The sequence below is a fragment of the Eleutherodactylus coqui genome, chromosome 2, assembly GCF_035609145.1.
Source record: "Eleutherodactylus coqui strain aEleCoq1 chromosome 2, aEleCoq1.hap1, whole genome shotgun sequence".
In the NCBI taxonomy this organism is placed as follows: domain Eukaryota; kingdom Metazoa; phylum Chordata; class Amphibia; order Anura; family Eleutherodactylidae; genus Eleutherodactylus; species Eleutherodactylus coqui.
Window position 1 is genome coordinate 231,158,867 of NC_089838.1, and position 26,236 is coordinate 231,185,102.

General features: G+C 42.8%; 1 protein-coding gene across 4 annotated transcripts in view; it reads right to left on the reverse strand.

Moving 5' to 3' along the window:
- Window positions 1-26,236, reverse strand: part of DMXL2 (Dmx like 2) — a 123,962-nt gene that overhangs the window by 59,854 nt on the left and 37,872 nt on the right. For 3 of the 4 annotated variants that reach the window (XM_066592607.1, XM_066592606.1, XM_066592610.1), the window contains exons 10-18: window positions 24,877-25,083; window positions 24,431-24,693; window positions 16,781-17,462; window positions 14,545-14,666; window positions 12,382-12,471; window positions 9,744-9,861; window positions 2,618-2,737; window positions 2,121-2,351; window positions 202-1,878 (exon numbers count right to left, since the gene is read on the reverse strand). In XM_066592607.1, coding sequence (XP_066448704.1) covers window positions 202-1,878; window positions 2,121-2,351; window positions 2,618-2,737; window positions 9,744-9,861; window positions 12,382-12,471; window positions 14,545-14,666; window positions 16,781-17,462; window positions 24,431-24,693; window positions 24,877-25,083 — 3,510 coding nt within the window. Of the gene's footprint in view, window positions 1-201; window positions 1,879-2,120; window positions 2,352-2,617; window positions 2,738-9,743; window positions 9,862-12,381; window positions 12,472-14,544; window positions 14,667-16,780; window positions 17,463-17,628; window positions 17,691-24,430; window positions 24,694-24,876; window positions 25,084-26,236 lie in introns of those variants that run through there. The other variant, XM_066592609.1, reaches the window with a different exon arrangement.

Consider the following 26,236-nt stretch of genomic DNA (forward strand, 5'->3'; position numbering starts at 1 on the left):
AATGAAGACAGAACTGGGATTTGCATAGGAACGCTCTAGTAGGATGTTTAAGCAAACTTTTAAATTGACATTTGCCTTTGAAAAGTCAAGGTAAAGTTTTCTGCAATTGTGTATTTAACGCTCCTTGCTATATCTGTATAACATACATACACACATAGATATTACCGTTTATACTATATATGTTTTGAGATGACATATTACCTCTGTAGCGGTGATCTCTGCTTTCCCCGAGCTCGGTGCTGGTTGTTGCTACAGTGTCTGCTAGAGCCACTAGAAACATCTGTTCTAACCGGGTCAGACCGGGTAGACTGGAATGCATGAGATGGCTTGAAAGTACACTGGCGTGCTCACGGCCAAAGTAAGTAGGCCCATACTGAGACAGGTTGATAACTTTTGATTTGCTTTCTCTCTTTTCAGTCTCAAAGCCTATAAAATCATCAGTGGTTACATTTTGTACTTGAAATAAATCCGAATACTGGTCATCCGTTTTCTTATCAAAAGTGAGTTTAGAGGTTTGTGATTTTTTGGTTGGTTCTTCAGAAGCAGTGTAAGCTACATCTTGATCAGCAGATAGCAGTGCATAAAGTGGCAGTGGAGGAATAGAGTCAATCTCTGTGTATTCTCGAGTCCCATCCTTTCCAGTGATAATCATGTCCTTGGCCGTGCTGCCACTTACACTAATAGTCCGTGAGAGGTGACGTTTCGGAGCAGCATCATCCCCGGCATCTAAATCCTTTACAATTGCAACTTCCCCTGCAATGCACTTAACTAAATGTGAAAGGATGGCTTTTGCTCGTCTAACTTTTCCCAAGTCCATGAGTTCAAGCAGCTGAGTTGGATGATACTGAGGAAGAGTTGGAGAAAGCACGTGAGCAGCCTCAAAAAGACCGCCATCTTGAATAACAGTTGGGCTGCCAAAGACATCATCGACGATAGCAGCTCCATCAATTACGCTGGTTTTCTTTGAAATCATATTAGTTTGTTCTGACCGTTCAGTGTTCCCTTCGGTGGCTGAGATGTCGGCATCACCCAGTTTTAGATTATGTTTCCATTGAGCATAAACATGCATTTCACAATCCATCCCAACTACTAATATGCCATCTCTAACCCAAGACAAAGACACTGGTAATGAAGGTGTACCATCCACGGAAGACACCAAATCAATGGATCTGAGCAGGAACCATTTAGATTTTATGCCCTGTTTTATGCTACCACCTAGTGGCAAAGTGATGACGGCAATACCATCCTTACTATTAGTCTGATCTGTGACAATGCCTGACAATCGTCCATACATGAAAATATTGGATCCAACTCCAACAGTAAGTATGTGTGAGCCATCTTCTTTGGATACCCAGTCCAAGTGTACCAAATGTTTAATGTTCGGCATGAGATGCTTGTCTCTGTTAAGAAACACGTCTGATTTAGAGTATACAAATAAATTACTATCTACGCTCACGTGGGCATCAAGCATGGTGCCAACTTTTATTAAGTCATCAAGATGTATAGTTTGTTCTAAAACCCATTCTGATCCGCCAGTGGATTCACATTCAAAGAGACATACGTGCATAGAAAATTCTTTGGAGACAAAGCCATTATGCTGGATGGGCTGCTTATATGCCACAGCAAGTCTTCCAGTATAAGAACAACTTACTGCAACTGGTTTTCCTGCTACACACACTGAACTGCTGTTCTCATCACGTCCTTCATTCATTAAAGACCATTCCTTCCAGGAATAGCTACACTGCTCCTCATTTCCGTCAAACTCTTGAATTGTTTGTACGTTGCATTTCCAGAATCGCACTTTGTTGTCTGAACAAGTAGTAACCACTAGGTATGGTGCAAGGCACACTGGGTAAATTGATGAAGAACTAAGATGGCCTGGTAGAAGAAAACGTGAGACCTTTAAAATCAAAGAATGATTTATACATGTTTATAAAAGTACATCTTAAGGATTAGTTGTCTGGTGTTCATATAGAAGAACATCTAACACACTACAATAGGGATTCCGGCACCAAAAAGGGCCAATTTAATCCATCATAAAAGTTATTAAGAGATGCTAGCTTTCTTTTCCTGCAAACTTTACAAAGAAAGAAATTAAAAACTAGCTCACGTAGACTCACCTGCCGATGGCGTTGCTCGGATTACTTCTACACCATCTGGGATATCCAGAGGATGGCTATATACTAGCTTGGAGCTCAGAATCAATTTACTGGCTGTCTGAAGATTAGCAATTGATGCAGAGCGGGTCATGGGGCTTGCGCCAGGAGAGGTTTCTGGAGAAGACTCAACAACGGCTTGCCCAGGAATTGTAAGAAAGTTTTCTGACGGAGCAGTTGTGTCTGCAGGTTTTGCTGTAAAACAAGATTAAAACGGCATCATACTAAACCATTTCTACTGATATGGATAACTCCAGCAGTTGTTAAAGGCCTTTTCTAGGACAAAACATTGATAGCTTATTTATCTAATCAACACGGCGCCTCAGTATGTGCGGCTGTGCTTCGTACTACAGCTCAGCCCAAGTGTATCTCACTTCGCTTCTTCTGGATGCAAACATGAAGGTATTTTACATACAATAAGATGTATTTTGTATCAGATATAAAATCATGCAGACACTTACCAACACATGCTTGTACAGACTTCAGATGAAGATGCCACATATTTAAAACAGAACGGTTTTTGCCATCTTTTTCTATTACAACTAGGAAAAATTTTTCTGAAAAGGGAGGTGGTCGGTAACCTGGAAGATATAAATGAATAAATGAAATAAAAAGGAGACAATGGCACAAAGGCGGGTCGGATTCTGCATGCGGGATTCCACAGCGGAATCTGATCCCCACGTACCTCTCCGGATATTTTCTTCACTGTGCTGCAAATGTGTCAGCTGGCGCGCACACGCAGTGCAGCACAGTCGATGACACGGATCCATTGTCTGCAATGGAAGCCGTTCGTGTGAGCCCCGCACAAAAATAGAGCATGCTGCGATTCTTCCTCTACGAGCGGAAGTGATTTCCGCTTGTGTGCGTGTAAGAATCATTTTACATTACATGCTGTGGACAGTCATTGCCGCGGATTCCGCAGCAAAAATCCGCCCGTGTGCACTGGGCCTTAGTTGTAGCTCACAGAAATTGCAGACACTAAATTAACTCAAATAACAAGATTTTTGTATTTACTGTAAAATCTCTCCCTCATCATGTTCATTGGAGAATACAACTTAGACCACAGGGGTACAGCTACTGCCCATAGGAGTCAGACACTTAGCAAAAAATTAACACAGAAAAACAACTTTTAGCTCCTCCTACCAGCTATACCTCTCCTGCAGGCACCAAGCCAATCAGTTTGTATGCAAGCAATAGGAACAGTCAAGTAGGGAATGAGAGAGAAAACAAGCCAAGTATTAAATGTTAAGACGGCAACACGTTGAGAACCATGTGAACTCCAGAGAGAAAATTCTAACAAGGTGAAAAATGTGAACACTTCAATGGACGTGTTAAGAAATAAATTTTATGGCAAGTACAAAAATCTTGTTTTTTCCTTTGTTGCATTGCGGGTGGTGGTGGTGGTGGTGGGGGGGGGGGGACAGCTTAGATTATGGGACATTCCAGAGCAGTCCCCTGGAGGCAGGGAAAAGGTATACCGTGATCATGTGGTCAGTTAATGGTCATCTGTAAACTTTACAGCAGAGAGAAGCATCGGCAGATGCAAAAGCACTCAATAGAGTTTTGAGAAGTTGTATAAAAGAGGCCCAAGTGGTGGCCTTCCAAACTTGAAGGGTGGAAGCAGCATTGCAAGCCGCTAAGAAGCACTCACTGCCCGAGTCGAATGAGCAGTAATCCGGAAGTAAGGCTCCCTGCCCTTGGCATGGTAGCCCTCTGCTACTGCTGATCTGATCCGGTGAGAAGTGACAGCTTTATAAGCTGCCAGGCCGCGTAGTGAAACATCAGGGATCACAGAGTCAAATCGTGTGAAGGAAGACGTCTGGGAGAGGTATATTAACCAGGATCAAACCAAATCCAAATTCGTGGAGAGCACATTCCCACAGATGAGTGGCTGACCTGCAGAATAATGATATCTTTGTTAATGTGGAATTTTGACACCACCTTAGCGAGGAAGGATGGCAAATGACACAAAACCACCTTGTCCTGATCGAAAATGGTGAATGGAGGTTTGGCTTACAAGGCTGAACAAGACGGAACACTGCATAAGGGTTCAAAGGGATGAGACTGCATGGCGTACAGTACCAAATTGAGGTCCCAAGGTGGGTTGGGGGAACGAAATGGAGTAGCAGCACGGGCAACTTCATGTAAAAAGGCACAGACAGGCAACTTAGAAGTCAGAGGGCGTTGAAACAGAATGGACAGCGCCAACACCTGACCCTTCTGAGAGCTGAAGCTCAATCCCATGTCCAGGCTTTCCTGCAGAAGTCAGGCCACCTGACTCGTCTACTTCCTGCGCTGAAGTAGGCGAGTCAGGGGGATCTGACAATAGAGTCCGCAGATTTGTATAACTGAGAGAATGACCCATAGGAGAGCTTAAATGTGAAACTGGCCGAATGGAATAGTCTCAAAGGAGGAGACCATCAGCACTCTCATGTAGTGGTGGGTGGTCACAGGAGTCTGAGATTGTAGGGAGTGAACGAACCTGCCCCTGAAGGAGATGTATTTCTGCTACAGTAGTAGGACCTCGACCCGGGCCATACCAAAGGAGAGACCCAGAAAGTACAGATGTTGAGATGGCAAGAGTTAAGATTTAAGATGGTTGATGATCCATCCAAACTAGGACGGAGTGTCCAGAATGATGTGGAGACTTTTAAAATTGTCCAACTGAGTCGGGGTATTCACCGAGATGGCCTTTGAGATAGGGGATTGCTGCTATACTCTTGGAGTGGAGGAAGGCCATCACTGATGCCAGAAACTTTGTGAAGACTTGGGGGCTGTGACAAACCCAAACAGTGAATGGTAAAGCGTAGGAATTGCTGATGTACAGGACAGATGGGGCTATGAAAAGAAGCATCCTTGATGTTGATGGATGACAGGAACTTCCCCACTTCCACAGAAGCAAGGAAGGATCTCCAAGAAACCAATGCGGAAAGGTCGAACCTCGACATAGTGGTTCAACTGCTTAAGATCCAGAATGGGTCAGACAGTGTCATCCTTCTTGGGTATCATGAAGACCTTTGAATAGAATCAATTGCTACATTACAAGGGGGAAGGGGAAAAGGGACTATTAAACCCTGGGAGGATAAGAGTGTGAATCACATGACCCAAAGCATTGGCCTTTGAAGAAGATACCAGAATTCTGGAACTGAAGAAGTGATCTGGAGGGCGGGTGGAAAAGTATGGTGTAGCTCGAAGAGATGACCTCACGAACCCAGACGTGGGCGAGCCAAGTTTTCCTGACTAGGAAAAGACATCCCTTCACTCTGCATGGCTTGGGTGGGGACCGCCATTCATGTGGAGGATTTAGTAGAGGCGGACTTGGAGGATTGTGGACAGGGATGCCAGGAAGGACTCAGCTTGTAGGAGGGCCTTCAGATTTGGTGCTGCATGAATTTTTTTGTTATCAGAGGACCAGGAGCTGGAGCAAAAGGAATAAAACTGGGACTCTTTTTCTGCACAGATCTCATACAGCTGGCTTTGTTTTATGGTAGATGAGAACTCTTACCACCAGTGGCTTCAGAAATAATTTCAGCCAGTCTGGCACCAAGAGCCAAGGAAGGAAGGGCGTGTTAAAGACAGCTTAGAGGTGGCACCTGCAGCCCAGGTTTTGAGTCGCAAAGTCTGGTGAGAGGAAACCGAAGCAGCTAATGCATGGGCCAATTGCCTAGCCACATCTAAAGGGGGCTTCACAGAGAAATTTTCCCGCATGACCCATCTGCTGTGCTACGTCTGCTAACTCTTCCGGAGAAGAGCAAAACAGAATTCCACATCAGAGTTGTTTAGCTCATTCAGTAGTAGGCCTACTGACCCAATAGAAGCAAAGAATATATAAAGTGCTAAACACAGTGCTTCAAAGGAAGTTTTGGCTAGGGATTCCAGTTTTTTGTCACGTATGTCCCTAAAGGACAAGGTGTCCGCCACAGGCAGGGTGATGTGTTTCGATAAACGGGACATTGGAGGGTTCCACCAATGAAGACGACGACTACTTCTTAAGAAGGTTCCATTCTAACATCTCCATGAACTCTGAGAGGGAAAGATCTTTGGGAAACGCATCAGGAGTCTTAAAGAAAAATCTTCCACAGATAAAGTGGGTGCCTAATCCTTTTTCTGAAGGGTCTCTTTTACAGACACTATTAGGCTATCAACCAGAGAGGAGAGCCTAAGCGACTGCAGCATGTAAAGGGCTGTCACCATCGGACCCCTGCAATGTGATCAAGGGGTCCTGATGGGTCTCTGTAAAAGTCCCCTAAAGGGACAAAATTAAAAAAAAAGGTAAAAAATATTATTAAAACAATAAAAATAAAAACACTTTTCTCCCTTTAACTTTGTTTTTAATTTTTTACACGTGGTATCATAAAGATCCAGAGAAAGAAGTACATTTAACCCCTTAATGACGAGCCCCTTTTTTTCCTTCCCCGTTTAAAAAAATCGTAACTCCTTTATTTATTCATCGACGTCGCTGCATGAAGGCTTGTTTTTTGCGCAACGAGTTGTATTTTTTAATGGTGCTAATTAAAGTACCATATAATGTACTGAAAAACTTTTACCAAATTCAAAGTTGAGTAAAATGAAAAAAAATATGACATTCCACCATCTTTCAGTGCGTATTGTTTCTACGGCACACTAACTGCAACAGAAATGACATAACTTTATTCTATGGGTCAGTGCAATTACTACAATACCAAATTTGTATAGTTTTTCTTTTTGCTGTAGTGCTTGTATTTTTTTTTAAATACATTTAATTTTTTTAAATTATTTTGTGCGCGCAATAACTTTATTTTGCCGTCGACTAAGTTGTGCAAGGGCTCATTTTTTGCGGGATGTCCTGTAGTTTACGTTTGTGCTAATTTGGAATACATACAACTTTTTGATCGCTTTTAATTGCATTTTTCCTGGGAGACAGGGTGACTGAAAAAGTGCATTTCTGGCGGTTTTTTTCTTTTTTTCAGACTACGTTCACCGTGCAGGGTTAATAATAATGTACTACTTTCATGGATCGGACTTTTGTGGACACGGCGATACCAAATATGTATTTTTCTTTTATGATTTAGATTTTTTTTATTATTGATATGGCAAAAGGAGGGTGATTTAAACTTATTACTTTTTTTTTTTTTTTTTAAACTGTAAAAGTTGTGAAAAAGAAAAAAACTATTTCAATTTGGTATTGGCATAATCGTACTGGCCTGTAGAATTACTTTAATTATTTATACTGCTCAGAGAATGCAGTGAAAAATAAAAATAAAAAACATGCCAGAATTACCCCTAGAAAACATGGAATAAAAAGTGATCAAAATTTTACATGTTCCTAAAAAATAGATATATAAGGCCTAGCGTTCATCCTGCAAAAAACAAGGCCTTCTAGGGCTCTGGCAATGGAAAAAAAAATTAATACGACTCTTGGAATGTGGCAACACAAAAGCAAACCTTTAAAAAAAATGTTTTAAATGTACAAAAATAGCAAAACATAAATAAAAACTGTATAAACTTGGTATCGCCGGAATCGTGATGACTCAGGGAATAATGTTATCATGTCATTTATTCTGCACGATGAGCGTGGTAAAAATGAAAAAAAAAAAAAAAACACACAATTGGCCGAATTTTTATTTTTTCCCCAATCTCCCTACAAATTTTTTTTACAAAAGTTACGCAATACATTATATATACCCAAAAATGATGCCATCAAAAAGTACAACTTGTCCCGCAAAAAACAAGCCCTCATATGGCTGCGTCAATGGAAAATTGAAAAAGTTATGGCTCTTGGAATGCGACTGCAAAATTAGTTGAAATTAAAGGATTGGCCCATTTAAAAAACCTGCCCTAGTGGGCACGACAGGGTGGTGAGAAACCTGCCACTCAAGGGGTTAAAAGGTAACCTTGTCATTGTTTTCCTGTTGTACGAACCACAGGCAGCACGAACCTGGGACAGGTGTGCCCATTGCCCCGTGTATGGTTTGTTTTTTTAAACGCTGTAGCGTTTCCAAGTAAAAACACACTTTATTCGGAGCGGAGCTGAAAAACAGGGAGGTGGGTCACGCCGGCTTCTCCCCGCCCACAGCACGTTGACTGACAGCTATAAAGCTCTCCCTATAGACAAGCATGGAGAAGAGCCGTCAGTCAACCTGCTGTGGACAGGGATAAGCTGGCAGGCCTATCTCTTTGACTCAGAGTCAAACTTTAACCCTTTCCAATCCAATTTTGGATTCAGGGTTTCCTAAAAGGCTCTCTCTTTTTGCTGTTATACAACAGTGCCATCTGCTCGCTAAAGCCAATGTGTGTGCGTCAGAGGCAACAGCAGCTGAGTGGCTTGCAGTAGACGGTAAGAATACCTTGTCGGACGTCTTCTGACATTGGAGCTGCACAAGCTTCAATCAGAATGTAGAAAGATGTCAGACAGTGGATTGGAAAGGGTTTTTAAAGTGTTCATTCAGAAATGTCACAGTTTCAGACCACCACATACATGTGGGCAATGGGCATACTCGTTCCGGGTTCATGCTGCCTGTGGTTTGGGCAGCATGAAGCCAGTGACAGGTAGTCTTTAAAGTTTAAAGGGGTATTCCAGGCACATTTTAACATCTAATGTACATCATCACGATAGGTAATTTTGTAATAAATTCACTGTACTTGGCCAGCTACGTCCTTCATTTTCTATTTATATATCTAGGTCACGTGACCTTCTGCCTGAAAAATATATCCACTTCCTCTGACATCGGGTCCACATTTGTTACTTTCTTCCATTTCTATAGCCTCAAACATCCTGTGAGCAGTGCAGTATGGGAGGAAGCATTACATTGTATTGCTCAGGTACAGTACAGAGTGCGGGAAGTTCCTGTCTGTCTGCTTCAGTAGGCTTTCTCTGGCTCTCTGAGTAAGGCCTCGCACACGAGTGGGGGCGGCCGCCTTCGGGTACTGAAGCAAATACCCTTCATAGCATGCTATGGAAAAGTGATTTTTCATGCACATGAGTTGAGACCAATTGGGGTTTCCGCTCGCGGAGAAAAAAAAAAGAAAAGAAAAAACGCAGCATGCGCTACTTTCCTGCGGTGTCCACACAGACGGCTTCCATTGAAGTTAACGGAAGCTGTCTGACCTGGATTCTGTGGGAATAGTAAGAGTTTAAAAAAGATATATTAAAAAATCTGTCCTGTGCATGTCCCACGGAGAGCCATGCAGATGAAAATTCAAGAAAGTATGTACACATGAATGCTGCTGCCAGCGTATGCGGCCTAGGAGGGAGGTTGGTGCTAGTAAGTTGCAGGACCAGTGGGCAGAGCTACAGCGCTGCCCGGAGGACAAGTTCTATACATACTGGAAGTTGTACATAACAAACTACTGCTGTGTTTACTGCGGAAGTGATGCATGTATACAGCGGCAGAATGGTTGGCTACATGGCACGAAGAGGAGGATTCAGCGTGGCAGATAAAAGGTACAGATTGCCGCTACTGTACCTCCTAGATTTTAGCATTTACAGAATTTCCATTTTTTGTCCCCGGAAAACCCTTTTAAGTGCTACTTAAAGGTTGATTAAAAGGCAAACAAAAAGTAGAGAAAAGAATTAAAAAAAAAAAAAAAAGAATTTCAAGCTCCTACCTTGCGATGGCTGAAAGAAAACCTCAGGTTCCTTTGCTTTGACTTCATCTTTGTGTGGCTTGTATCCCAAAATGAAGTCCTCTTGGAAAACATGAAGTAGCTGGGTCCGTGATCCACACTGCAAATTGTATTAGATGGACATGGTGCTCATTCACTATTAGAGGATTGAACATTTACATCCTTTCTAGACCATGCTTCATCACAATATGTTCATCCAACACTGTGAAAGGTCTACTAGCTACACTCTACAACACTGCTTCTCAGGCTGAAGTTATTATATGCTGCACACACCTCCCTCTGCTTGTCCTAATATAGGAACTTTTTCTTTATAAGTAGACTAAACAAAAGTTAAATAGAGATACATTTTCATTATGGTATGAACGACCACCAATGGTTGGTCATGCACCGTTATTTATGAAAAGCATTTAAAGTTCCTACTTTAGAACACAATCTTTAAACGTTAAAACTTTGTATGGTTCAAATGGCCTTAAGGGCACGTTCCCAGCATGTGTAAATGCGGCGGAATTTTCCGCTGTGGAAATTCTACAGCATTTCTGACCCACAGGAACGTACTGCAAAGGGTTTTTCAGGCAAATATTATTGGTGACCTATCCTCAGGATAGATCTTTAGCAGTTGATCGGCTGGAGCCCACCGCTCGAGAACCCTGCCCAATCAACTGATCAGCGCCACAAAACAGGGCATTCAGAGCGAAAGCAGATGGTATCAACCCCTGTGTAGAGGAGGGCACTGGTAATTGCAAGTGCTACTGTCATCGAGTTTTTGAGGGGCAGACATTATAGGAGAGCTCCATCCAAAACCAAACATTCAGGGATGGTTCTGTGGGAGAAAACTATGGAGGCTCTCCTTGTAACTTGCTTTTGATAATTACAAGAAGTTTAACCCTTTCTAATCCAATTTGTACCCTGGTTTTCCTAGGGGGCTTACTCTTTTTCTGCTGTTATACAACAGCGCTATATGCTGGCTAAAGCCAGTACTGCATGAGGTGATACGTTGGATAGGCTCCGACAGCAGAGAGGCTGGCAATATACAGTAAGAGAACCTCGACAGGCGTCTTCCAACATTGGAGCTGTACAGCCTTAAATCACAATGTCTTAAGACGCCAGACAGTGGATTGGAAAGGGTTAACCCTTTCAGGACCAAGGGTCATTAAAGTATTTTGGACCAATGCATTGTAAAGTTGAATTCTTTTTTTTTATTTCGTAGTCTACCAATATTTGAGTTGTATATGGAAAACAGATACAAATTAAAAAAAGATGCAACTTTTCTTGATTTTGTCCCCTTGTACTTCAATGTAGGGAGTATAAACAAATGTAACAAATAAAGTAATTCTTTAATTCTCTCAAGCGCACCATATGTGTACATGTTGTATGATGACGGATGCTGCCATTACTGTTCATTGAGGTTTTAAGCCTGCCCCCCTCTCTTGACATCTGTACATGGTGGTAAAGCAGTTGGGTGCAGCTTCTTTGTTGAGATTAAGAACAGGTTGGAAGAAGACGGCAAGTGTATAAAGACCCCTGTCCACGGCTGAAGCAGAATATGGCTAGCAATATTCCGCTGCGAGGGAGAAGGGGGGAGCGCTGTCAGGTCTCCAAGGTGAGACTATCTGATAGATAGGCTCACTGTGGAGAATCACGGCAATCGCAGCATGCCGTGATTTAAATTCCGCGAGCAGAGAAATCGCTACGATTCTCTGCTCATGGACGCCGGCGCTGCGCTTTCCATAGCAACGCTACGGAAAGCTTCAGAGAGCGTGATTTATCGCCCGCGGATCATCGCCCGTGGACAGGCAGCCTAAATGGAGAACATGATTTTCTTTTTGAGTGGTCACAAAGCTTCCATTCTGCATATTGTGGGTTTGTGGTGGCACAGGACATTCTGACACTGCATTTATTTCATCCAGAATGCATGATAAATGTGTTTTCACACAGACAGGCTAGAAACTTTGGTAACACTCCCCCCCCCCTCCCCTTTTCTTTAATTTCAAGATGTTCCCTTTTATGGGGAGAAGATAAGGATCACTTTATTTTAGAAACCGGTAACATATGGCACCATATTGCCATTTTAGTAATAAACACGTAATTATTTCACTTCTTTGTCACCTTAGTAAGGTCAAATTATTGCCATGACGGCCAGTTCCAGAGAATGGTTTTATTAAAATAGGAGTGTTAAACTCATGGCCCACGGGCCGAATATCATTTCTTTTCTACCACCTGTGGACAATATGACTGTTCTTAGAGTCATGGGCAGAGGTTATTGCTATAGTATACACTCTATGCTATAGCAATAACCTCTGTCTACATCGTAAGGAACAGTCGTATCGTCTACAGGTGTAAGAAAGACTGTTCCTTGAGTAATGGACAGGGGTTATTGCTATAGCATAGAGTCTATACTACAGGAATAACCTCTGTCCATGACTCAAGGAGTAGTCGTATCATGCATAGGTGGAAGAAAAGAAATTATATTTGGTTGAGTTTGACACATGTAATGAAAGTAATCAGCCATCAAACTGCCAACTTAAATAGGCAGATTGTAAAAAAATACAAAACATAAAAACTGCCATGTAACACATCAAAATAGTTAACAGTAAACGCATGAATGTACAGAACTACTTACCTTGCTAGTTATTGCATCAAGCTCAATGATGCAGCCAGGGCGGGCTGTAGACTGCTGGCTGACGATGTTAAACACTTCACCAATCAGTTTCTAAAATAATCAAATATAAAATTACGGATCTGGAATAGTACATATATAACTAGAAGATAACATAAAACAGCATGTCCATGAATGTTGCTGAGGGACGCTTAAATTGGGATCCGCTAGAACACAGCAGTTTTATCACTCAGTCCATAATTTCTTGCTTACAAATGGATTACACAGAAAGCAGTCAACTATTGGAGGCTTGTCTGTAAACTACTATTATAAAGCCCCTCCATTAGGCCGGCTTCACACGACCAGATTCCTATTGTGAAATCCATGGTCCGCACAGAGGATCCGCAGCAAAATCGCACACATGGAAAGGTATGTACTTTCACTTTTTCCTTCACACTCGTGGATATGAATTGCGTATTCCGTCAGCGGAAAAAAATAAATAATCAATCGCAGCATGCTCCATTTTGCTGCGTACTCTGCGCAGATGGTCTCCATTGAAGTCAATGAAGGCCGTCCAACCTGCAGCCCATACAGAATTAACATTGTGTATAGGCTGCGGGTACCCGCGTCACCGCCTAGCGATGACATAAGAAATACAAATATTTTTTAAAAAATCTGTACTACGCATGACATCCTGCGAGCCTCCGCAGTCATCCACATAACAGGTAATGCAGGTATGTGGGGTCACAGCTGCATTCCGCTGCGGGAACCCAAATGTAGAATGCGGCTCGCCTGTGTGCAGCCGGCCTTATTCTAGAGGGGAAAGATTTAGGAGCTAACTTCATAAATATACATGTGTGCCAATTCATTTCACAAGGGTCAGAAGCGGTGTTGTGTCTCCTTAAAGGGGTTGTCCCGCGCCGAAACGGGTTTTTTTTTTTTTTTTCAACAGCCCCCCGTTCGGCGCGAGACAACCCCGATGCAGGGGTTAAAAAAAAACAAAAAAACGGATAGTGCTTACCTGAATCCCCGCGCTCCGGTGACTTCTTACTTACCTTGCGAAGATGGCCGCCGGGATCTTCACCCTCGGTGGACCGCAGGTCTTCTGTGCGGTCCATTGCCGATTCCAGTCTCCTGATTGGCTGGAATCGGCACGTGACGGGGCGGAGCTACGAGGAGCCGCTCTCCGACACGAGCGGCCCCATTCAGAAAAGAAGAAGACCAGACTGCGCAAGCGCGTCTAATCCGGCGATTAGACGCTGAAAATTAGACGGCACCATGGAGACGAGGACGCCAGCAACGGAACAGGTAACTGAATAACTTCTGTATGGCTCATAATTAATGCACAATGTACATTACAAAGTGCATTAATATGGCCATACAGAAGTGTATACCCCCACTTTGTTTCGCGGGACAACCCCTTTAAGGAGAGCACCCAAAAAGTGTGTGGAGAAACCTAGGGGGTGAGTGGGTCAGGGGATGGTATAGTCTCAAAAAGGGGTGGGGGTGAGACACAGCTAAAAGATGAGTAAGGAGACTTATAAGGCCATGCTAGCTGCTCTGGGAAAATTATGCAAGCCATGGTTTTCTGGCTTGGTTTCCTATTCCCAGTCATTGATAAGACTTGTTATAAAGTCACTGGGATTTGAAGGAATGCTGCCATCCAATAGGTGGCGCTGTAGAGGTATTTTTTCATCTTTCTTATTTGCATACATTTCCCAGAGAAGCTAGCATGGCCTTACAAGTCTCTTTACTCCTTTTTTTTAGGTGTCCCCACACCCCTTTTGGGTGCTCTCCTTGGTGAGAGACTATACCATTCCCTGATCCACTCACCCCCTAGATGTCTCTATACACTTTTTGGGTGCTCTCCTTAAAGAGACATGACCCCGCTTCTGACCCACATCACAGGCCTCTCAGAGACTAAGCCAGAAGCCTTCTGCACACTGATGAGGGGCAATCCCCCTGAAACAGTCAGTCTATGCATGGTTTTCTGGCTTGGTTTCCTGTTCTTGTTATAAAGTCACTTTGACTTGAAGGAATGCTGCCATCCAATAGATGGCGCTGTAGAGGTATTTTTCCATCTTTCCTATTTGAATTCATTTCACAGTAACGGTTGACAAAAGGTATGGCTGTAAATAATGCTAAGAAAACCGCTTTCCAATACAGAAAACACAATATAGAACTTACAGACGATTCAGGATCTGAGAGTTCATCAAGTAACTTTCGTGCGTCGACTACTGCCTGATACAGCCGCAAGTTAGTCCCATCAGAGGCTACAAAGCAGGCACTGGCCGAATTACAATATGTGCCTGAAAAATAAAGAAGAACGACACATCATTTATACAATGTGTCATAGCCCTGGGGTCCAGACAGACTATTGATCTGCTCTTCTAAAACCACTTAGGAATACTTCTCGTAAAACCAATTGACAACAAAGATGCTTTACGACCACAGATTGCATCAGGATATTAAAGCATTACAGTTGGTCTCTGTAATGACTAGAAATTATTTAACAATATTTGGCACGTCTAGTATACATTTTCCTCTAAATAGTGGTTGCATCTTTCTTCTATTCCCATCTAGGGGGTTACCACTATTTCAGATTACCACTCGGGGCTACGGCTATCTATAGTAGGCTCTACTGGTATCCGCATCCCTGCTGTTCAGACATTCATACTAAGATCAATCGGCTGTCAACGGTTATACAATGCGCATCGCTGAGCCGAGGATGTGGAGCAGGACCACGGCATTGATTTAACAAGGGCAAAGGGGAAATTCATACAGTGGATACATTACAGTCATTTGTAGGGATAACTTTGGTAGATGGGAAAGTATAACGGTATATTTGCTGCGCAGCTACATTCACGCTCAGTGGAATTTCCACTGGAGAAATTGGAGCAGATCTGTGTCAAAATCCCCCCATCATTTGAAGCGCTGAAAATCCTAAGCATAAATTGACATGCTGCGGATACAATTTACACTGCTGGTTTTTTTCCCCTGCACCATGTGGATATTTATCTCATTTTCATGGCTTATACTGTAAGGCTGGCTGCACACGAACAGATTTGCACCGCAGATCTGCAGCAAATACCATTCCTGCACACTCACGGAACCCAATTGAGGGGGGAAAAAATAAAAAATAAAATCGCAGCATATTCTACTTTTGTGCAGTGTCTGTGATGAACCAATCACAGCCATTCATTGAATGGCTCTGATTGATTGGCCGAGGCGCGGCACTCGAGAACCAGAGCCAGCGCTCAATGAACCAATCAGAGCAATCTCTTGCTGGAGTCAGGGTTTTCAAACCCTGCTACCAGCAAGAGAGGTTCTGTCAGCACTGACAACTGCACAGAAGCCTGCAGGAATACCCGAGAGCAGCGTGAGGGACCCAGACAGTGCCTTCTAGGCGAGTATTATTATTATTATTTTTCTTTCACGTAGTGTAGCTAGGGCTAATTTTCAGGGTAGGGCTTATATCTCAAGTCCCATCCAAAAAAATCTGGGTAGGTCTTACTTTCAGGGAAACACAGTAGTTCTATTTAATGTACCATATAATGCATTAAAACAGTTTTACAAATTTTTTAAAGGGGTGAAATAAAAGAAAAAAAACAAAAACAAACAATTGTGCCATTGTTTTGTCTTACCTTGTTCACAGTGTAAGACAAAACAAATTATACATTTTATATTATAAATTATAAAACAGCTTGAACATTTATGGACACAGTGATTGCAATTACAGTTGCTTACTTTTAAAAGGAGAAATAGGAAAAAGAGGGGTCTTTGATAGGTTTTTAAAAATTTTTTATAATTTTTCAAACATTTTAATAAAATCTTTATTTTTATGGCTGCTTAAGTTCCCACAGAGGACTTGAACTTCCAGTAACTTGATCATTTCTACGATATACTGCAGTATGTTGTATTTTTAATGACAGTTTATTAAGCTCTGCCTGTGGCACAGCTTAATAGACTGCAAAGCCCAAGGCACTGCCAAGGAGGCCGGCCCCCCAACCCCACTACTGGGTACTTAGATGCACTGTTAACTTTGCCAGTGGCATCTAAACAGTTAACTGCAGCGATCAAATCTAGCTTTGATCACTGCAGTTGCAGGGGGTTTCTGCCATAAGCACACAGCACGCTCTCGCCAGGGTATGGAGCGGACTCTGTTCCCTAGCCCACTCCATATAGCATCATCGACCACCTGCCATATATTTACTGCGGCTGGTCTTCAACGGGTTAAATTCCATCCCTACAGTGGGAAACACAGTATTTTCAAGAGTTAAGGAGAGTCCAGAGCAGAGCCACCTATTAGAATCTCTGGATCCACAAACCTGATCAACTGCTATTCGAGCTCCACAATATTTAGCATTCAGCCGAGTACATGTATTTAACAGAATGAAGCACTTGAACATTTGAAAACACTCACCTAAACAATAACTTGGTATAAGTGTTGGAAGCCATGCCACATTACAAAAAGCAGCAGTACGAAGAGAGTTAATACGGGCTAGTTCAGAAACTCCCCCACTGTATGATAAGGGTCCAATTGGATCAACTCGCCATAATATAAGTTCACTGTAAATTGCATTTGGGTCGTGAAAAGTTTGAGTAGCTGCATTCCTAAAATGTTGCTTGGGGAAACCTTTCAAATTCTTTCCAGGATCCACCACTTTGCCATCACGTTCTATCTCCCATGGATTGCCATCAGAGTCTGGAGTCACTAGCACATTATGGTGAGATGAAGTCAACAGCAAAGGAAGTACAGAATGACAGGCCAGATCATTCAAGTGGAATCTGTGGCCGCAATACCGAAACTTGTGTGACACTGTAAGCACGGATGAAAAGGCAGACTTGTTTGCAAAGGTCACAGCCCACTGATTCAACGACCCATCAATATGCTTTGAAACCATCATGACAGTTGACGCCATACTGGTTCCATTTGGAAGCGCACTCAAAGTATTTACAGTTATGTCACTTGCCATCGTTTTCTGCAGAAGAGCAGAAGCAGCTTCTTTGGCAGAGGTAGTACAAGCATACATCATTATGTTTTTGCTAAGCGAGCTAGCGTCTCCTGATGGAAAAGCAACTGGGATCCGAGAAGAGAAGGAGACCTTTAAAAAAAAAAAAGCATGAATAATCAATTAGACATATTGTATGCTGTTTGAATAAACATTACATTATGTTATTTTAAAGAGACACTCTGGTAATTTTTTATTCCCATTCGTTATGTAACTAGCCCCTTCCAACCCCCCACCCCTCAGTATACATAAGTATTACCTTGTTTAGTTATTCCTTTCTATCTCCTGCAATCCTTCTCCTCAGACGGCCATCTAATCTCATTGTGACCGCCTGAGATTTACATGGATATATTTGTTCTCATAATTCCTATGTGGTGGACCTTACCACACAAGCTCTTAAGAGGGGACACAGAAACTCCTATCAGTTGCTGCTAATGATTGGAGGCTTCTGTCATACAGTTATAATGAAGGAGATCAGAACTCTTCCTAGCTACTGTATACCTATGGTCTGTAGCTTATTGAGATGATACAGGCTCTAGCTACTCATGTGATATTGTGCGCATCCTGGGATTTATAGTACATAATAGTGAAAGAGAAAGCAGGGAGAATTTTCAGCATAAGGATGGTGCCTGATGAGCATCAGACAGGAGGCTGCACTAAATGGAATTGACTGCAATATACAGAGGAGATATCCAGAGTGTGGGGGTGCAGGGATGGAAAAAGGTGTTTACTCCACAATAGCCCTTTAACCTCTTAAGCATGCTGCTCTTTTTTTGGATTGGCTCCTGATCCCACTCCATGCAAAGCCTGCATGCCCAGGATGTAAATGTACGTCCTATGTCGTTAAGGAGTTGAGGAGGACCTATCCAATCTCCCATTGTATTCTCTATGAAAAAACAACCGTGTAACATTTTCTTAGAACTCGTGTTGTGCCATTCCTCTGTTATTCCTCCTAGAAATGTATTAATTAGCTGGGAGTTACCATTCCTCTTGTCACAGGGGTGTGTTCGTACACAGTCTGGCACTGTCAATACTGATTGGACGGTGTTAGACTTCAGCTACCTCCCCCCCCTCCCCCAAATACTAAACACTCGTAGCGATAACAGAGGAATGTTAACTCACATTGTTATAAGGAAAAAATGCTTCAGGCCTATTTCCCGCGGTGTTGCCCCGCAGCTATTAGGTTCCATTAAACTTAATAGCGCAATGCTCACGGTGAAATCACCCGCAGCATGTTCTATCAATGGAAGTTGTCCGTCATGCTATCTTTTGCTGTAGCACAGTGGTAGATAGCGTGAAAACGCTATCTACCGCTGTGCTACAGCAAAAGATACTCACGTCATATGACGCGGCCGGCGCGTCATGTGCTATACTGCGCACCGGCAGGGGATGCGGGACATGGGGCAGCGGATCCAGAGTTGAGTATGGTGTTACTGGGGGGGGGGGGGGGGCGGGCACCGTGACGGACTCCACTGCGGAATTCCGCTTGCGGAGTCCTTCACGGCCGTGGACACTAGGCCTCAGAGTTGTTGTATTATGTGGAATACAAGTATTCCTCGTGTGACGCACAGTTTTAAGGCAGCAGTATGCAGTCCTAAGCGCTTGCTCATGACCTGAAGGTCGTCCCCGCCTGGTTCAGGTAGCCGGCCCAAGGTTGTCTCAGCCTTCCATCCTTCTAAGGTTGGTAAAATGAGTAGCCAGCTTGCTGGGGGTAATAAACAAAAATTACCTGAAAGCGCTGCAGAATAAGTTGGTGCTATGCAAACAACAAGTCCCTTTCCCCTTATTTATTAAAAACGGACATGTCAGGAAAACACTTCAATGAACTAATGTAATGAATGGTCAATAGCAAAATAAGTAAATTCTGCAAAAATAAAGTCATTAAGCTTTTAGCAAAAAACCCTTGAAGTATTTGAGCGCCAGAGGGCCTGAAATAAATCAGGTTTTGCTTTCTTCTACTCAAGGTATAGAATACCTCAGAAGCCATAATTCCACCCTTGTGAGAGATAGCATTAGTAGAGCCTCCCCGCATTGAGAAATTAACGCTTGGTCCTGGGGGCTGTACAAATTTTCTTTTGAAGGGTTGAAGATACAAAAAGAAAACAGAAAGAGGCATATTATATACTGGCAGAGAAGCCTGGGGATACAAGAACAAAAGAACTGCAGGCAAACAATGTGTTCAGTTACTAGAGAGTCACATTGATGGGAACATCCACTGATGGATGATGAAACGACCATGAAGTGAAAAGAAGTCAAGTAAGTGAATTTATGTTTGGCAAACTAGTAACCGTTTACAGCTAAGATTTCAATGATTAAAATGTCAGCTCTTGTGGTTCTTTCTTTCTATGTATGTTCCAGTATTAAAATTTAGAAGGGCTGTTCACATAAAAATAAGGGTCCCCCACAAATATAAATAACATTTTTTTTTGTCCGTGTGGGCCATAAAAATCATATTTTCAAATCTCGCAATTTGTGTAAATGAAAGCTGGCAAAATATAGCGGCCTATATCGCAGCCTGAAGGGTTTTCAAGGCGACATGATGTGATATTTGTAATTTGCAGCATTATTACTTGACTCTTACGACCAGAAATAATTAGGATAATGAAATTGCAATTCATGCATATTTTATGTAGCACTACTCCAATGTGAAGTTGAAATTTAGAGGGGTTGTCTGGTTACTAAACAACTCCTTTTCAATATGAAACCCTGGGGTAAAATAATAAACAGAGAGATACTTACCTTCCCTCGCAGATGCCAGGTTCCAGCGCTGCAGAACACCACAGTTCTGGGGCTTGTTGTGACAAATGATGTCACAGGAAATCATGTAACTACTGCAGCGTCATGTTTGTGAATTCTTGGCATAATGGTGCCCAGTAGGTTAGCGCTGATGTCATGAGAACAGGCGATGACGCTGCACCTCTCATTGGCTGCAGCGATCATCTGGTTTCCTGTGACATTGCCTGTCACAGGAATCTATCAGACCGCAGCGAGTTGCAGCGCTGGATTCACCACAGAGGGGTAAGTCCATCTCTGTTTACCTTTTTCCCCCAGGGCATCCTATTGAAAAGGGGTTGTGTAGTAACCGGACAACCCCTCTAAATCTGCTTGAAAATGTAGACAATTAGCTTATTTAAAACAGTATTTCACAATTAAAAAGGGAACTAAAGCTGAAAAAAAATAAATTATTCACTTTACATCTTGAATTTTGTATAAATCCAACTACTTGCCATGGTAAATTTCAAATATTACGTACGCATGTTGTTAAAAAACTTGAAGAAACCTGAATAAGTTTTAATAAACAGGCAGGCGTGTCCTCTAGTGGTTGCATGTAAAACTACAAAATCCAACGGCCATACCAAATAATTTGGAAACACAATTTTTCTCTTTAACCTCAGATAGACCATAAATATGGGATTTTATGAAATACCCTCTTTGGCAAGTTGGGGTCTGCTTGCCACGGGATCGCCCACTTTGATACCGAAATGGCCACCTGGGCATTTGGGTTCACAACCCACAGAGTCCTGTCACCAACCCCTCCTAGGGGCGACTGGAGGGAGTCTTCCTCCGTCAGACCGGGTGACAGACGAAACTGGTTCAACGCAAAGGCCATAAACACCCCACCTGGGTGGGAGGTTAGGGTTGACGTCCCTGTCAACCTCAGGGCACTAGCTGGTTCTCACTGGACCCCAGCATGCGTCCTGCACTGCCAAGCTGTAAATTCCCCCTGAGTTTGTTAGAAACGGAGCTTTTATCTAGTCCCTGCTCCACCCCTTGGTGTTAACCCTAGCACCAGAAGTCCTCTCTGCAGCCCTCTACAGGCCCTTCTGTGTACTGCACTATTACACCTCATAAAAAAAGCCCCTAGAAGGAGTTGTCAGAATTGAATGAAATTTTGTTTGTGTGATTGTAAGGTTGATATAAGCAAGTGATTTATAATATCAAAGCAAAGGGACAATTTATTGCCGAACACTTGAAGGAAGGTTCTTGTACCCTGTTGGGCCGCCTCTAGCTTGGATGTAAGAGGTGATACGGGTGGGCATGGAGGCATACAGGTTCTGTGTGGCATAAAGGTCCACAATGGCTGTAACAGAGTTTAGATCATACAAACTCGAAGGCTAGTGAAATTGGTGTCCCAGATGCTCCCATACATGTTCTATTGACGATAAATCTTGTGACTAGGCAGACCAATGAAGTGTGACAATGTTGTGGAGACATTCCTGTGACCCCCTTGCTGTGTACGGCCAAGCATTATCCTGCTGGAAAATGCCTCTTGGAGGCCACCATGAGAGGAACACATGTGACTGCAGGATGTCCTGAACATATGGCTGAGCTGTCATTGTCCCTCGTATCACTACTAGAGGTGACTGACTGTCATATGTGATAGCCCCCCAGACCATCACACCAGCAGTGGGGGCAGTGTGCCGCTCTACAGCAAAGGTAAGATTGAGGCGCTTATCACTAGATCTCCAGACACGAACACGGCCGTCCTCAGTGCCCAAACTAAAACTGAATTCGTCACTAAAGACAGCCTTGTTCCACTCCATAGCAATCAAGTTTCTTTGTTCATGACACCACTGTAAACAGAGGCCATGGTTGGTGGGTTTCAAAAGACAGCACATGTAATGGGCACAGCGAGACCAAATGTCCTTCAGCCATGTGAGTGAAAATGGTTCAGACAAATACAAGGTCTTGTACTGATGGTGCCACCTGTCTTTAAATGGTGGACAATGGAACAGTTGGAGTTGCTCATGCTTGACAGATGATCAGCTGATCCTCTATACTGGTGGTCTGTCAAGGACGCCTAGTATGCAAGCCCTCACACATCCAATAGTTTACCAACACCTACTAACAGTCCGATCAGAACGGCCCAGGTGGTGGGCAAATTGTTGATACAACCATCCAGCTTCTCCCATTCCAATAATGCGCCCCCTTTCAAATGCTGTTAACTAGGCAAAATCTCTTTGATTGTGTCATAGAGCCATGTCTAGTGATCAACAAGTTTTACACAAGAGGAAAAAGAGTTCCACTACATGCAAGTAGCCTCTGAGAGCCTTTTATAGGCCAGGGGTGAAATCACTTTTAGTGTCTCAGGAGGTAAGACCTAATCTAAATCACACCACAACTCCAAACTCGGTAGTTTTTGTTTTTTTAATACAAAGAGTGTGGGAAAAATAACTACATTAGTGTGAATGCAGACGGCTAGGTCAGATTCGGACTGAGAGATTCTCGCAGTGGGATGTGACCTGTGCCTCTGCATTGAGCTCTCACTTACCCATCCGGCGTCTTCTCTCTTTGCTCTGCGCCGGCTGGCGCACAGCCGCACTGGCGCAGTGCAGAGCCGGTGCATCAGCGATGACGCGACAGTGCAAGCCTCGCACTGAAATAGAGCATGCCGCAATTTTGTTACCATGCGAGTTTCACACAGTAAATTTGCAGCTGTTTGCATAAACTTATCCAACCCTATGGCAGCGTACAACGGCGGAAATTCTGCGCGAATTTCCGCCCGTGTGCATTCAGCCTTGTTGTCTTCTACACATTGCCCATGCATTTATGCACTGTGTGAACAAATACAGCAATGTCTCTAGCTACAGTCCATTAGAGCGGGTCTCTGAATTAAAGTGAACACGGACTTTATTACGATGCTTGTGCCCTGTTGAAAAACCTTTGCAGAGTTATATTATCTTAAGCCATTAAAAAACTATTATTCTCCTAACACAACAAAAGCCATTGGAAGTCAATTGAAGGGGCAAATAAAGTTAAGAATCAGTTTAAACTTTGCTACATCTATACCACTACTGCATGTCAACAAATATAGGAACTACAAAATTCAATATCCTTAAAAACGTATTGGCAAGAAACATAACCTGTTATTAGAAAGGGGCGAAATATACATAACTGCGAGTGAAGAGCTTTAGGCCTGTTTCACACGATTTTGTAGCAATGCGAAATCGCTACAAAACGCATGTATTTGAAGCCCATGGTTTCCAACTGGTTCCTTCACATGAGATGTTTTGTAGCCTGAAAGAACCCATTGGAAACCACAAGCTTCACATACATGGGTTTCGTTGCGATGCCGCATTGCTAAAAAACAAAGTCATACGATTTTGTAGCCCGTATGAAACAGACCTAAAGGGGATATTCCAGTCTCTGCTTTTTATGGTTGAAATAGGAAAACCCGGAGCTCTGTGCTGAACAACTGTTGGAAATAGCTAAGCGCCATTTCGGTAGCACTCGATGTGAATTGGAGCCACGGAAACAGCATAACTAGCGCTGCGCTATGCCATTTCCATAGCTCCCATTCACTTCAATGAGAGCTACAGAATTAGCACTGGGCTAAGTTCTTGTCTCTTTCTATTGCCTCTGGCCAGGTGACGGATAACCATGTATGCAGTTTCCCATCTCAGCTATGAAAAGTAAGGGTGGGAACACCCTTTCAAGAGGGTTATTGAACTTTATGAATTTTTTTTTTTTTTAAATGGCTACAAATCTTGTAAAGTAATAAAACTCATCTGTTCTTTCTCCTGGCGATCCAGCGTTACAGCTCCTGCGGTCCTCCCAATCTTTGTTTGCAAATGGCTATCTCCTAACAAATCAGTGACTGCAATGGTAACACGCTCAGATGTTGGGAGCCATGGTGCCAGGAGTACAGCATGCGATCACTGCGGCCACTGATTAGCTGCAGTCGTCAGGTAATTTGTATATAAAATCCAGGAAAATTGTGGGAGCTGCAGCACTGGGGAAAAAATAGGTAAATAATGCTTCCTTTATTGTTTTAAGGCATTTGCACCCATTTTTAAAACATTTTTCAAGAGTTAATAGTGTTAAAAAGGGTTTACCTATCTTAGACATTAATAGGATATCCACAAGATAGGTCTTATAGGTGAGAGGTCTCATCTCTAACTGCTCCCATAACCCTGGATGGGTGCACATCCACCTTCCTATCATTTAGTCTTCAGGTAAGATGGGAACTCCTCTATTACACATTTATTTCATGCAAATATACCATAGGTGCCTAAAGATAGGAAAGCCCCTTTAACAAGTAATACACCAGAGAATAATACCTGAACTTGTCTGAAGATGCCAAGATTGTATTCATCCAAATAGTTAACGTGCCACAGTAAAAAAGTACCATCCACAGGGTGAATAGTGAAGAGCATGTCTGCGTTCTTGTTCCACTCTGTGAGGAGAGATTCAATTTTCCGGTCTAATAACACTGTGGGTAGAGGAAGGCTAGCACCAGGTGAAGATGCTTTCGTACTCTCGTCTTTCTCTGACTCTTCATGCTCAGGAGATCCAGTCAAAGACCTTTCACCCTCCAGCTCACCTAGAACAAGCAGAAAATCCAAAGATGTGAAGTGATGGGCAAAACATCATTGTTACAATTAAAAGGGGGTCCATTAAACTGAATCCATCTCTGTATTATGATTGAAACTATTTCAAGGCGGCGTAGCCAAGAAAACAAATATGTAACATCTAAGGCTTCAAACGGAGGCAAAATTATACTAACCGTTGTCTAAATTCATTAATAAACCATCTTCATCCTCTTCCTCTTCAGCGTTCTCGGACTGCTGTTCCACAATGGTTTTCAGATATTGTATAAATATTTCAATGGAAGATGTAAAGTGCAATTCCTTGTTATTTAGCCAATGCACTACGAAACCTCCAGAACCTTCATCCAGATTAAAAGCTGCTCCGGCCAAAACAGAAGGAATATCTGAAAGAATGATTATTCACGTTAAACTGGTGCAAAAAAGAGATTTTTACCAGTTCTAAGTTTTATTTCCAAATGAAGTTCAAAATATTTTCATAGCTACAGTATCTTACATAAATAACACAGTTTTATTCAGCAGCCTTATCAGTAGAGTATGCAGAAAACAATATAATATAAATAGGTAGTAAGGCTTCATGCACATTGTATTCGGCACCCCAGCATCATAAAGGTCATTTTACAGCAATAATAAACAGTGTAACTATAAATTCAACACTGGCAAAAGATAATACAGTTGTAGTCAACACTATTGGCACGGGTTCTCAAGACCGCGGCTCTAATGGCCATACTGTTAAATGAAGGGTGGACAAACTTAGGTGGAAGAGGGGTTCTTGTAAGAGAAGATCTTCTTGAAGAGGAAGGCACCATGCATGGAGAGTTGACGAGCAGGTTGAGGAGATCCGCGTACTACATGCTGCGGACAATATGGGGCAATGAGAATAAATAGGAGCGCCTCCCATTTTGATCTTCTCGAGAAGTTGTGGGATTAGAGGGAAAAAAGGTGTGTGTGTGGGGGGGGGGGGGGGGGGGAGGGGGGGGGGGTGTACAGGACCTGGAAGTCCGCCTAGCAAATTACCAGGGCATATTAACATTATTCTGCTAATCAGTACTATTACAGTGACACCAGATAGGTTTCAGCACATGGCAGACATGGGGACCATTGTAAGTTCTGCGACAACCATGGCCGCCCAATGGCACAGCGCATTCGAGGAAGGGGGTTGATGAGTGACAGAAAGCTCTCTTAACCCACCTAGATGATGTGGTTGCTATTGACCACAGCATCTAAGGGGTTAAAAGGCTGGGACAGGAGATTTCTCTGATCTAAGACTGTTCGAGTAGGAACTCAGCTGTAATTTGTAGAAGTGGTACTCGGCTGTCCAACACAAGACACTGTGCTGGAGTTTAGGTTAGGTAACTGCCTTCTTAAGGTGAACTAATCTAATGCCCCTTGGTGACTGACATAAACCGCATTGGTGGTCACTATGGGCTTAAATTTCCAGAAAACCTCTAAGCCAAATTTATATAAAACTCATTTAATGGGTATGAATCATTTGATCTTGATCAGTTGCTAGAATGTCCAATAAAATACTACAGAAAC